The 12,500-nt window shown below is 39.1% G+C and overlaps 2 protein-coding genes across 2 annotated transcripts; both read right to left on the bottom strand.

Moving 5' to 3' along the window:
- Window positions 1-120: 120 nt before the first annotated feature.
- Window positions 121-2,368, bottom strand: LOC143034192 (cuticle protein AM1274-like). The gene is made up of 6 exons (XM_076200137.1): window positions 2,269-2,368; window positions 1,332-1,465; window positions 1,129-1,212; window positions 838-987; window positions 550-594; window positions 121-420 (listed from the first exon to the last, which is right to left on the bottom strand). Exons 1-6 carry the CDS (start codon window positions 2,278-2,280, stop codon window positions 411-413), a joined length of 435 nt encoding a protein of 144 aa, XP_076056252.1. The 5' UTR covers window positions 2,281-2,368; the 3' UTR covers window positions 121-410.
- A 5,685-nt stretch (window positions 2,369-8,053) lies between these two features.
- On the bottom strand, window positions 8,054-10,294 carry LOC143034191 (cuticle protein AM1274-like). Its single transcript, XM_076200136.1, has 6 exons — window positions 10,190-10,294; window positions 9,211-9,344; window positions 9,009-9,092; window positions 8,700-8,849; window positions 8,468-8,512; window positions 8,054-8,337 (listed from the first exon to the last, which is right to left on the bottom strand). Exons 1-6 carry the CDS (start codon window positions 10,199-10,201, stop codon window positions 8,328-8,330), a joined length of 435 nt encoding a protein of 144 aa, XP_076056251.1. The 5' UTR covers window positions 10,202-10,294; the 3' UTR covers window positions 8,054-8,327.
- Window positions 10,295-12,500: the final 2,206 nt, after the last annotated feature.

Raw genomic sequence — 12,500 nt, 5'->3', positions numbered from 1 at the left:
AACATGGTCACCCTTAGTTTGACATATTATCGTTTGATAAGATCATTAGGAATATCAGTTTCAAGATAAGGATACGTCATTCTAGAAAGTGGCATATATGAAGGACTCAAGGAAACAGAGTTCATGATCAACAAAGTTTGTTTTTATTCCGTAAACATAAATTCAACATACACAATGTCAATGTGTCAATGCAATCGAGCAGGGCCGAATAATGTTGGTCCGAGCGTAAAACAAACGATGATCAACTTGACGAACTTGTATCGTATGAGAGGAATGAGTGAAGTATGGGTTTTAACTACACGCATGATGAAGCTGAAATCGAATAAGGCACGCCAGTAAACCAGGAAAGGCTAACTAACGGTTCCTCTATACGACCTTCGACTGAGAACTGGGATATTCAAAACACCACCTTAGAAGCCTCTGTGGAAGACACAAAAAGGGGTCTTATTATTTCTTTTGAGTTCAGGAATCACAAATTGACCAAAATATTTATAATTAGGTCATGTTAAATCTGTATCTTCTCAAGTGGGACAATTTGCATCAACTTACCCGCGACGTCCAGTTACGAAGCCTCGTTCATCATGAACAATGCCCCTGAGAGTAAAAGAGAGATTCACATGTGTAAGAAGAATGGCAGAGTTTATATGTGATTTGGCATCTGACCGCCTTTAAATCAAAGGCACCAAGAATTTTTTTAGCATGAACGAGGTGGCAAGCATAAAACACTAGGAGAGAAAACTTACATGAACGTATTGCACTAGGTGAGGAAACTTACACAAACATATTACACTAGTGGAAAACTTACAGGAACACATTGCACTAGGAGAGGAAACTTACTGTCGCTTCTGCTCCTCGGCGAAGTGGATCTGCTCCAGAGCGTGGACTGGCAGAGGGGGAGCCACGGGCAGGAAGGGACTCTGAGCCACATAGCCGTTCTCGTCAGCCACGAAGCTCACCTCGACACGGTTGCCCTCGGGGTCGGTGTAGCTGTGGGACAAAATCAAGAATAAGACAGGGTGAAGTCAGTGAAACAATGATGTGCGTGTGTAAGAGGAGAAAAGAAGTAACAACAACAAAAATTAACTTTTCAGTCGTTAGATCTAGATGACTGAAGTCCTTCATATTTACCTGTAGGTGCCTTGAACTTGGTGCAGGTTAGGACCTGTGGGACGTCCACTCTGTTCTCGCCTTGTGCCATCAGAGCCCTCGTAACTAAGAAGAAGAAAGAAAAGAGAAAAAATCTATTGTAGTGTCCATGAACGAGATTGGTTTTCTATTCTGTCCTCAACACAGCGTTTGTTCATCTCAGTCCTGAAGGAAGCAATAGATACCTGAAGTAATAGGATCCATCTTCTTCGGGTCCTGTGGATTCGGATCTGACGATCTCGATGTGAGGGGCCTGGCGGACCTGTGGTCTATTAAAGTGCTGGGCCATGGCAGAACCTACCAAGAGGACGACGAGGGCCTGTGGTTGGAAGAAAAGAAAGTTAGCATAAAAAAGTATACCTGCAACAACCCTGCCAACACCAAGGTTGTTACAATGTTTTCTCGTTTAATTCTGATGCACTGGACCTATGAATTTTAACAAATATCAGATCATTTGTTCACTGCATTCGGTCATTTATTCAACAAAAAGATCCAGAAAATCGTCTTCTTCTTTATACGTTATAGAATAAGATTCTGTATCTACTGAGGCCTTATTCTGCATCACTTTTACATCCTTTGGCATATTGATGTTGATATCATAATGACCCACACGGCATTTATTGTTACAAGTATGCAGAACATTAAGACCTTTAACGTTTCTTGTCAAATGGAGGATGTCTCGGCAGTGGAGCTCATGTGTGTTCCGCCCACGAGGGTTGGAGTAACAACTCGTAGTGCAGCGATACTAAAACTATTTCAGCCGTGAGTGGGATTTGAACCCGGGCCACCGTAGTGGCAACCGGGAATTACCACTGCGCCATCGTGTGTGTGTGTGTGTGTGTGTGTGTGTATGCGTGTGTGCGTGTGTGTGTGTGTCTCTGTGTGTGTGTATGCGTGTGTGTGTGTGTGTGTCTGTGTGTGTGCGTGTGTGTGTGTGTGTGTGTGTGTGTGTGTCTACGTTTTTGTATGTTTATGCACGTGTGTATGAACACGTGTGACTGTATACAATCACGTGTATGCAAGCTCCTTGTTCCTTCCCTAAAACTTAGAAATCCCGAGTAGGAATAGGAATTCGGCAACTATCCCATTTGTCAGCCTCTTTGGCGTGTTCCCCTTACTTACAAGACGCATCATGGCGACTGTGGATGTGGACGCTGTGGGGAGGGGGGGATGTGCTCACAACGTTCCCAAGAGTCGAAGTGCTGTCCCAGTGGTGGTAAAGATCCTTTTATATGTCCCCGCGCCTCCTCGCCCCCCACACACCTGGAAGGCGACTTCCAGATCGTCCCTCCTTCGCTTCCCACTGCACGCACGCGCGCACACATTATAAACACGGATGCATCAGATTTCCATGCAAATAAAAATACGTATATACAAATTATACGTGCATACACACACGCACACACAAATACAAATATATTGCATATTTGAGCGCGTTTGCGCTTGTATGTGTGCATACAATATATATATATATAATATATATGTATATATATATATATATATACATATATATATATACATATATATATATACATATATATATATATATAATATATATATATATAATAAATATATGTATATTTATGTACAAACACACACACACACATATATGTATATATATATAAATATATATATACATAAATATATATATACATATATAAATACATATATATATATATATATAGATATGTATATATACATATACATATATTTACAAAGGACTACAAAGGCGGAGCATGCCGACAGGAGACCTTTTGGTCCATATCTAGGTCGGATGCGGAAAAAAAATTATAATGATAAAATATATATATATATATATATATATATATATATATATATATATATATATATATATATATATAATGTAAATAACAAATAAAATACATAAATAAATGCATAGGTATAGTTAAATAATAAACAAACAGGTAAATAGTAAATAATAATAAATTGACATAAAACTAATAATAAATGAAAATCAGACAGACAAATGATAACAAAACAAAAACAAATAATATAAGATAAATTATAATCATTACAGCATCTTACTTAGGTATTTATCTTAATGATTCTTAAAGCTTCGAACTGAACTACATTGCACTACCTGTGCAGGAAGTTTATTCCATTCATTAACTACACGGTTGGCAAAGTTGTTTCTACCTACTTCCAAATTGAATCTATTTCCGGACAGTTTGAGACCATTGTTTCTTGTCTGATTCTCATTCAATGTGAAAATTTGGTCACTTTTGATGTTGTCAATTCCCTTTAAAATCTTAAAGACCTGTATCAAGTCACCTCTGAGTCTACGCTTTTTTAGGGAAAACAGATTCATATGTTTTAGTCGATTTTCGTATGATTTATTTTTGATATTTGGAATCAATTTTGTGGCTCGCCGTTGTACTTTTTCCAGTCTGTCAATGTCTTTAATGAGATTCGGTGACCATACGGAAACAGCATATTCCAAATGTGGACGAACTAACGATTCATATAGCTTGTTAATGAGTGATGGACTTTTGAAATCAAAAGATCGCGCAATCAGTCCCAGAATCTTATTTGCTTTCTCAGAGGCTGAAATACACTGCTTGGATGATTTGAGGTCGTTACTGATAATTACGCCGAGATCTTTTTCACTATCCACTTTTGTTAACGAATTTCCAAATAACTTGTAATCGTACTTACTGTTATTTTTACCTATGTGCATTACCTTGCATTTACTTGTGTTAAATTTCATTAGCCACTTTTCAGACCAATGCTGTAGTTAATCTAAATCTTCTTGAATATCTAACTGGCTTAAGTGATCATTTGCCACTCCGCACAGTTTTGTATCATCAGCAAATTTGGAAACAGTAGATGTTAGTCCATGATCTATATCATTTATATATATTATGAATAGAAGTGGCCCAAGAACGGAACCCTGGGGAACTCCACTTGCTTGTAACATTTTTCCATCTAGAAGTTTTTCCATTTAAAACAACTCTCTGTTTTCGACCATTCAACCAATTACTAGTCCAACCTAATAGGCTACCACTTATTCCATGCAAAGCTAATTTAGTAAGTAGTCTTTCGTGTGGGACGGTATCAAAAGCTTTTGCAAAGTCTAGATATATATACATATATATATATATACATATATATGTATGTATATATATACATGTATGTATGTATGTATGTATGTATGTATGTATGTATGTATGTATGTATGTATGTATGTATGTATGTATGTATGCATGCATGTATGTATGTATGTATGTATGTATGTATGTATGTATGTATGTATGTATGTATGTATGTATGTATGTATGTATGTATGTATGTATGTATGTATGTATGCATGCATGTATGTATGTATGTATGTATGTATGTATGTATGTATGTATGTATGTATGTATGTATGTATGTATGTATGTATGTATGTATGTATGTATGTATGTATGTATGGGGCTTTCTTAATGGGTCTGGTAGATGTAAGTTCGATATCATGCATTACATCTGCGTTTTGCCTCGGAACATTGGAAAATAACTGTGGGTAATCCCGAACTAATCTTACAACATCTTGCTGTTCATCGTAACCTAAGTATTTTACTTTTTTCTCCAAGTTCATCAAAGTTACTGAGTTCTACAGTGGTAGACCAGGATGTGAAAAGTAGTATTCGCTTGTGTCTTCCTTTATTACATTAGCCAAGACGTCTTTGTTGGAATGAAATAGTTTCAGTGAGTTTGTATGGCACCTCCTAAAAAAAATCGCCTCTCTGGAGTTTCTATAATATAATTTAACCCTTTAAACTCCGATGACAAGATTCTTGTCATTTGGTCAAATAAAACAAAAAATCATAAAACACCAAAATGTTTGATCAAACACCAGAAAAATATGACGTCAGTCCTCGCGCGGTCAAGCCGCATCAGATGATATTCGGATGTACGGGCCGGCGCGAGGCCTTCCATATCCGGTTTTCCGTATCTACACCACAAGCGGCTGACATGAGTTGATGGGTTAAAAGGCTTACTTTCTCCTTGGTAGAGTATGGTCTTTGAAACCTAATCTGATGAGAATCTCATAATATAGGTAGATATAGTAGGGCTTCATCTCCTGGATGAAAGTCTGTTTCTTTTTTTTATTATTATACCTTCTATTCATCTTCTCTTGACCCTGAGTCAATATTTTCTTATCTAAATTCCAAGCTGTCTTTAATCTTTGTGACATTCTACATGTACAGTGGTTGAGACAGAGGAATCAAGAGTAAGCCAACTGTCGTTCAATACTTTAAGTGGTCCTCTAACTTCATGAACCAAAAATTAGTTCGGCTGGACTACAGCTTATACTGTCTTGTTTAGAGGATCTGGCTGCAAATAATAAAGGTAATCCTTCTTACCAGTCAGGACCGTTTTTTAAAACATAAATTCTGAGCATAGACTTTAGTGTGCCATGGAATTGTTCTAATACACCTTAAGATTGGGGGTGGTAAGGGGTAGTCATAGTTGGTGTACGACTGCGGGAACTATATCTGGGATAGGTAGTTGGATAATACCTATCATCATGAAACTGTCTTTTAAATTCTCTCTTGTTTGCTAACCATACTTCTCCTTTAAAAGAAGTGGGAGTGTTGTGTTGGCTCTGAGTTGTTTTGGTGTCATAGTAAGATCTTGATCTAGTTGTTTCTTAAACTATTCTAGGTACATTACTTCTCTTAATTTAGCAAACAAGTCTATGTTTGTGGTTTTCAACCACATATCTCCATACCTAGCCATTTGGGCACCAAAATCTATGTATGTATCTTGTGTACACTTTTTGAACATTTTAAATCTTAACCTATGAGCCTCTGGAGTAAGTTCATATGCAGCTAGGACCTACACTTTTACGTTATCATATTCACTGTCTGCTTCGTTTAGAGATACATACACTTTTTGAGCTCTACCAACTTTGTTTGGACGAGCAAACTTCAACACTTCCTATTTACTCCTACTTGGTTTAGAATCTTTTCTGTTTGTTCAAAGAAAACCTCTGGTTCATCTTCTGAAATTTTTGGTAGGAGACCAGTGTGCTTAGAAACCTTGAAAGACTCAGTTTCTATCTTAACGGTGGGTTTAATTTCAGCCTAGATACGACCTAATTCCAACTCCTTGTCAGTCTCAACTTTAAGCTTGTCATCCTCAATTCTTTCCGTGTCGATTCGTGTGTTAGCCTCAATTTCGAGTCTTTCCATTTCCGCCTCTATCTCTAATCTTCTTCACATGATATGTGTATCTGCCTCTTGAACTACGTGAATATGATTTAAGCATCACTATCCAATACCTCATCTTCAAACTAAATATTCAACTAATTTTTGAAAAATATTTTTCTTTTTCCTCCTAGCATCTAACGTTAGATCATATTCTGTAGCCATGCTTATCAGTTGAGCTTTAGTAGCGTCTTCTAAAATATCAAAATGTTTATCCAAAGACATTTTTCTACAAATATTTATGTTCAACGAGCAGTTTAATCCCTATCTCAATTCTCTTATCGTCCTGGCAAGGGTCACCAAATTTTATGTCACGATCCACCTATGGGCCAGGCTATCCACGACACGAAAAAAAAATTAAGGCCATGTGATGCTCGAACGAGTGACAGAGAGTTCAAGCAGGATAATTAAACTCTTCGTTAAAATTAATTACTATTTACAACAATAAAATATATACATACAACAAAAGTGGACATATAATAAGAAAAGATAGCAATATACATTAATCATACAAAATATTAATAATATATATATTTCATGAATCATGAAAGGGTATATTAACAATTACCAGGTGGGATAGCTAAAAGTGCGCTTGTATACAGCACGTAAAACCAGGTGGGCGAAATGAAGTCTTGATTAGGATGTAAACTAGTCTTGATTCTGGTTGCTAGAAGTCGCACCAACGGAAAGTCCTCTGGTCCGATCTTCAAGTCTCAGGAACAAATAAGTCGTTTGAAGAAAACCTGATGCACGATAACCTCTGGTATGGATATCTTCTGGTAGTCGGGAACACGTAAGAGATTTGTTGATGTTCTGTAGTAGAGAAATAACAGTGAGAGAGATATTGTGGGGTCGCACTTAGTCCAGCAGCAGTCAGGTGTCCGGAACAATTCGGAAATACAAAGGCTTTCAACTTCTCGTGCAAAGTATAAAAATACGGATTCGGTACTTGAGATCCAAAGGACTTGTTCAATTGAGTTGTCCTAATCGACGAATGTAGAAAATATGTACGTAGATTCAGATGAACCGTGGGCGTCTGCTTATTTTCTTGTCTTCTCTCTTCTCTTGGTTCTCTGTCTGGTTCTCTTTCCTTTCTGGCTCTCTCTGCTTCTCTTTTCTGGTCCTATTTCTGTCCGGGATCTCTCTGCTTCTCCGAAAATAGGTTCTTACGTTTCCGGAATGGCAAAACGTAACTAAAGTAGGTAGTTTAGACACCTCCAACCAGTGGGAACAAAGAACATGCTTTTTACGCCATATTATGTAACGTTTTTCTGAGCTTGGCGTTACGACAGAACGTATTTCAAAGTGCACCACAACAGATTGGTATTGTGCACTGGCTTACATATTATGAGGTATAAATTAAAACATACATTAATGATAATACACAACACACCATATTCACGTAAGGTGTGCCTTAAAAAATACAAACTTGATACTTTATTCACACAAGGGAGGGACACAGCACAACCACAGCATTCTGTTCACGCTATGAATAAAATATTTTGTATATATGTATGTATGTATGTATGTATATATGTATAGTTAGGTCGACATAAAGTTCTATATCCAAAAAATTTGTTCAATTATAGAATGATATATTTTCTTCTGATAAGATCTTCAGAAATATAATTTTCAAAATAAGGATACATTATTCTAGAAAGTAGCTTATATAAAGGACTCAAGGAAACATATCATAATAAACAGTTTGTTTTTATTCCGCAAACATAAATTCAACATACACAATGTCAATGTGTCAATGTAATCGAGCAGGGCCGAATGATGTTGGTCCGAGCGTAACAAATAATGATCAACTTGTATCGCATGAAAGGAATGAGTGAAGTATGGATTTTAACTACAGGTATGATGAGGCTGAAGTCGAATAAGGCACGTCAGTAAACCAGTCAAGGCTAACTAACGGGTGCTCTGAACGACCTTCAACTGAGAACCCAGGATCTTCCAAGTTCTACCTTAGAAGCCTCTGTGGAAGACAAAAAAAGAGTTCTTATTATTTCTTTTCAGTTCAGAAATCACAAATTGACCAAAATGTTTACCAATAGATCAATTTCAATCTACATCATCACGAAGTGGGATATTTTGCATCAACTTACCCTCGGCGTCCAGTCACAAAGCCTTGTTCATCATAGACGACTCCCCTGAAAGTAGGAGAAAGATGCACACGCATAAGAAGAATGACAGAGCATACAATGGATCTAACATATGGTCATCTCTCTAATCAAAGGCACAATACAAACAACATTTTCAATGTGGAAGATATGACAAGCATAGAACACTAGGAGAGAAAACTCAAACGAACACATTGCACTAGGAGAGGAAACTTACTGTCGCTTCTGCTCCTCGGCGAAGCGGATCTGCTCCAGGGCGTGGACTGGCAGAGGGGGAGCCACGGGCAGGAAGGGACTCTGAGCTACATAGCCGTTCTCGTCAGCCACGAAGCTCACCTCCACGCGGTTGCCCTCGGGGTCGGTGTAGCTGTGGGACAGAATCAAAAATAAAGAAATCAAGAATAAGACAGGTTCAAGTCAGTAAAGCATGGATGTGCGTGTGTAAGGAGAAAAAGGAAGTAACAACAACGACAAAAATTTAATTTTCAGTTGTTAGATCTAGATGACTGAAATCCTTCATATTTACCTGTAGGTGCCTTGAACTTGGTGCAGGTTAGGACCTGTGGGACGTCCACTCTGCTCTCGCCTTGTGCCATCTGAGCCCTCGTAACTAAGAAGAAGAAAGAAAAAGAACAAATATATTGTGGTGTCCATGAACGAGATTGATTTTCTATTCTGTCCTCAATACAGCGTTTGATTATCTCAGTCCTGAAGGAAGCAATAGATACCTGAAGTAGTAGGATCCATCTTCTTCGGGTCCTGTGGATTCGGATCTGACGATCTCGATGTGAGGGGCCTGGCGGACCTGTGGTCTATTAAAGTGCTGGGCCATGGTGGAACCCACCAAGAGGACAACGAGGGCCTACGGTTGAAAAAAAAAAATTAGCATAAAAAAGTATAACTGCAACAACCATCCTAACACCAAGATGGTTACAATGTTTTCTCACTTAATTCTGATGCACTGGACCTATGAATTTAACAAATATCAGATCATTTGTCCACTCATTTATTCTAAAAAAAAAAAAAAATAGTCTTCTTCTTTATATGTTATAGAATGAGATTCTGTATCTACTGAGGCCTTATTCTGCATCACTTTTACATCCTTTGGCATATTGATGTTGATATCATAATGACCCACACATCAGTGTGATTTTTGCATGAATGGGTGTTATGTTAATCAGGAGCTGCAGTTATTGTTACAAATATGCAGAACATTAAGACTTTTAACGTTTCTTGTAAAATGGAGGATGTCTCGGCAGTGGAGCTCATGCGTGTTCGTGTGATTCACCATGGTCTTAGATCACGTCTTGGACTCGTGATCGACAGCTATTTCCCTACCGGAAGAGAGCTCAGAGCTCATAATATGACCGATTTATAGGTAATGTTGTGACCTAACACGCACACACACACACCCAACTCCCCGCCCACGAGAGTTGGAGTAACAACTCGCAGTTCAGCGATACTGAAACTATATCAGCCGTGGGCGGGATTTGAACCCTAACCACCGTAGTGGCAGCCGGGAATTACCACTGCGCCATCGTGTGTGTGTGTGTCTGCGTTTGTGCATGTATATGCGCGTGTGACTGTATACAATCACGTGTATGCAAGCTCTTTGTTCCTTCCCTACAACCTAGAAATCCCAAGTAGGAATAGGAATTCGAAAACTATCCCATTTGTCAGCCAATTTGACGTGTTCCCCTAACTTACAAGACGCATCATGGCGACTGTGGATGTGGACGCTGTGGGGAGGGGGGGATGTGCTCACAACGATCCCAAGAGTCGGTGTGCTGTCCCAGTGGTGGTGAACATCCTTTTATATGCCCCGCGTATCCTCGCTCCCACACACCTGGAAGGCGAATTCCAGATCGTCCCTCCTTCGCTTCCCACTGCACGTACGCGCGCACACATTACAAACACGGACGCATCAGATTTCCATACGATTAGAAATACGTATATACAAATGATACACACACACACACACAAACATTGTATACCCGAGAGCGTTTGCGCTTGTATGTGCGCATATAATCTATATATAGACATATATATATATATATATATATATATATATATACATATATACATATATACATATATATATATTTTATATATACACATATACATATATATATATATATATATATATATATATATATATATATATATATACATACATACATATACCAAGGCTTTTTCCCCCTTCCAAGGGAGGTAGCCAAAAAGGGAAGGGCATAAAAACACTCCCACCCATTTCATCCCTAAATACACTCCACACCCCTCCCACCCTTCCTCTCATCTGAGCACCTCCTGGATGACGGGTCATCCCTGCACCCTGCCCACCGCCCTGGGTCAGAAGCAGTGTCGCAAGACACAGCACATCCACAGCAAGCCCGCTTCATTTAATCGGCGACCCCCCCTCTCCGTCCCCCTTTGCATATAAGGCGAGGACGGGGAGAAATCCCTTCGGGCTGCGTCAAAATTTACTCACACATACTACCCCACCCCCCCACCCCCCGCCCATTCCTCCTCATGCAGTCACAACATCATCCATATACAACCATTCTCCACTCACCTCTGTCTTCCGTCCTCTCCCTTCCTTCCTCAACAGACATTCCCCTCTTCCCCAAAGCCCCCTTCACCCCATCCATCCACCTCATCCTAGGACGTCCCCTCATGTTCACTCCCTCCACATCTGCCTTCCATACCTCTTTTACTAGTCTTTCTTCACTCATTCTTTCCATGTGTCCAAACCATCCTAATATTCTTTCATCAACCCTATCTCCCAAATCCTTTTTTTACCCCTGTTCTCCTCCTCACCTCCTCATTTCTCACTCTATCCAGCCTAGTAACCCCCACCATACTTCTCAGACACCTCATCTCAAACACATTCAAACTCCTTCTCTCTTCTTCTCTTATGTTCCACGTTTCTGCCCCATACAGTGCTGTTGGCACAATCACTCCTTCATACAGTCTCCTCTTCGCATCCATTCCCAAATGTCTATTCCTCATTACACTCTTTAAACCACCAAGGCATTTACTCGCTTCTCTCAATCTACATTCTACCTCCACCTTCACTCCACCTTTTCCTGCTACACTTGCACCCAAGTATCTAAAACTATCCACTTCCTCCAGTCGCTCTCCCTTAATGTTCACTTCCAGTCTACTGCCACTTTCACCCCTTGTACATCTCATCACCTTACTTTTACCCACATTTATCTTTAGCTTTCTTCTATCACATACTCTCCCAAACTCTGCCACCAGCTTCCTCAATCCCTCCTCTGACCCTGCCACAAGCGCAGTGTCGTCCGCAAACAACAGCTGGCTCACCTCCCACTTTTCTCCATTTTCTTTAACCATCTCCAATCCCTGACTCACTACCCTAGCATTCACCTCTCGCACCACGCCATCCATGTATAAGTTGAACAGCCAGGGCGACATAACGCATCCTTGACGAAGTCCCACCTTTACTTCAAACCACTCACTCTCCATTTCTAATCCTAACACATGCTCTACTACTCTCATAAAAACTCTTGACAGCTCCCAAAAGCTTTCCTCCTATCCCATAAATCTGCATAACCTCCCATATATATATATATATATATATATATATTTTATATATATGCATATGTATATATATATATGTATACGTATGTATTTATACACACACACACACACATATATATATATATATATATATATATATATATATATATATATATATATATACCTAAGCAGATCCAGGTCTTGAACATTAAATGAAGATCTTACAACGTAAGAACCCTCTCAAAAGACCACAGGCTGGAGAGTTTACTGAAAGAAATAGACAACATCAAGTGGGACATCGTGGGACTGAGCAAAGTTCGAAGAGCTTAAGAAAAACTAACACAGTTACGAGATAGTCACCACCTGTTCTACTACAGAGGTAAAGAAAAATAAAGAGCTAGTGGTGTATGATTCTTGATAAACCGAGACGTTGCTGGTAACGTAGTCAAATTCAGTGGTTTATCAAACAGGGTAG

Source organism: Oratosquilla oratoria, chromosome 17 (assembly GCF_046742065.1).
Source record: "Oratosquilla oratoria isolate Oo_2021 chromosome 17, ASM4674206v1, whole genome shotgun sequence".
Lineage (NCBI taxonomy): Eukaryota > Metazoa > Arthropoda > Malacostraca > Stomatopoda > Squillidae > Oratosquilla > Oratosquilla oratoria.
This window is presented reverse-complemented; position numbering and strand designations above follow the sequence as displayed.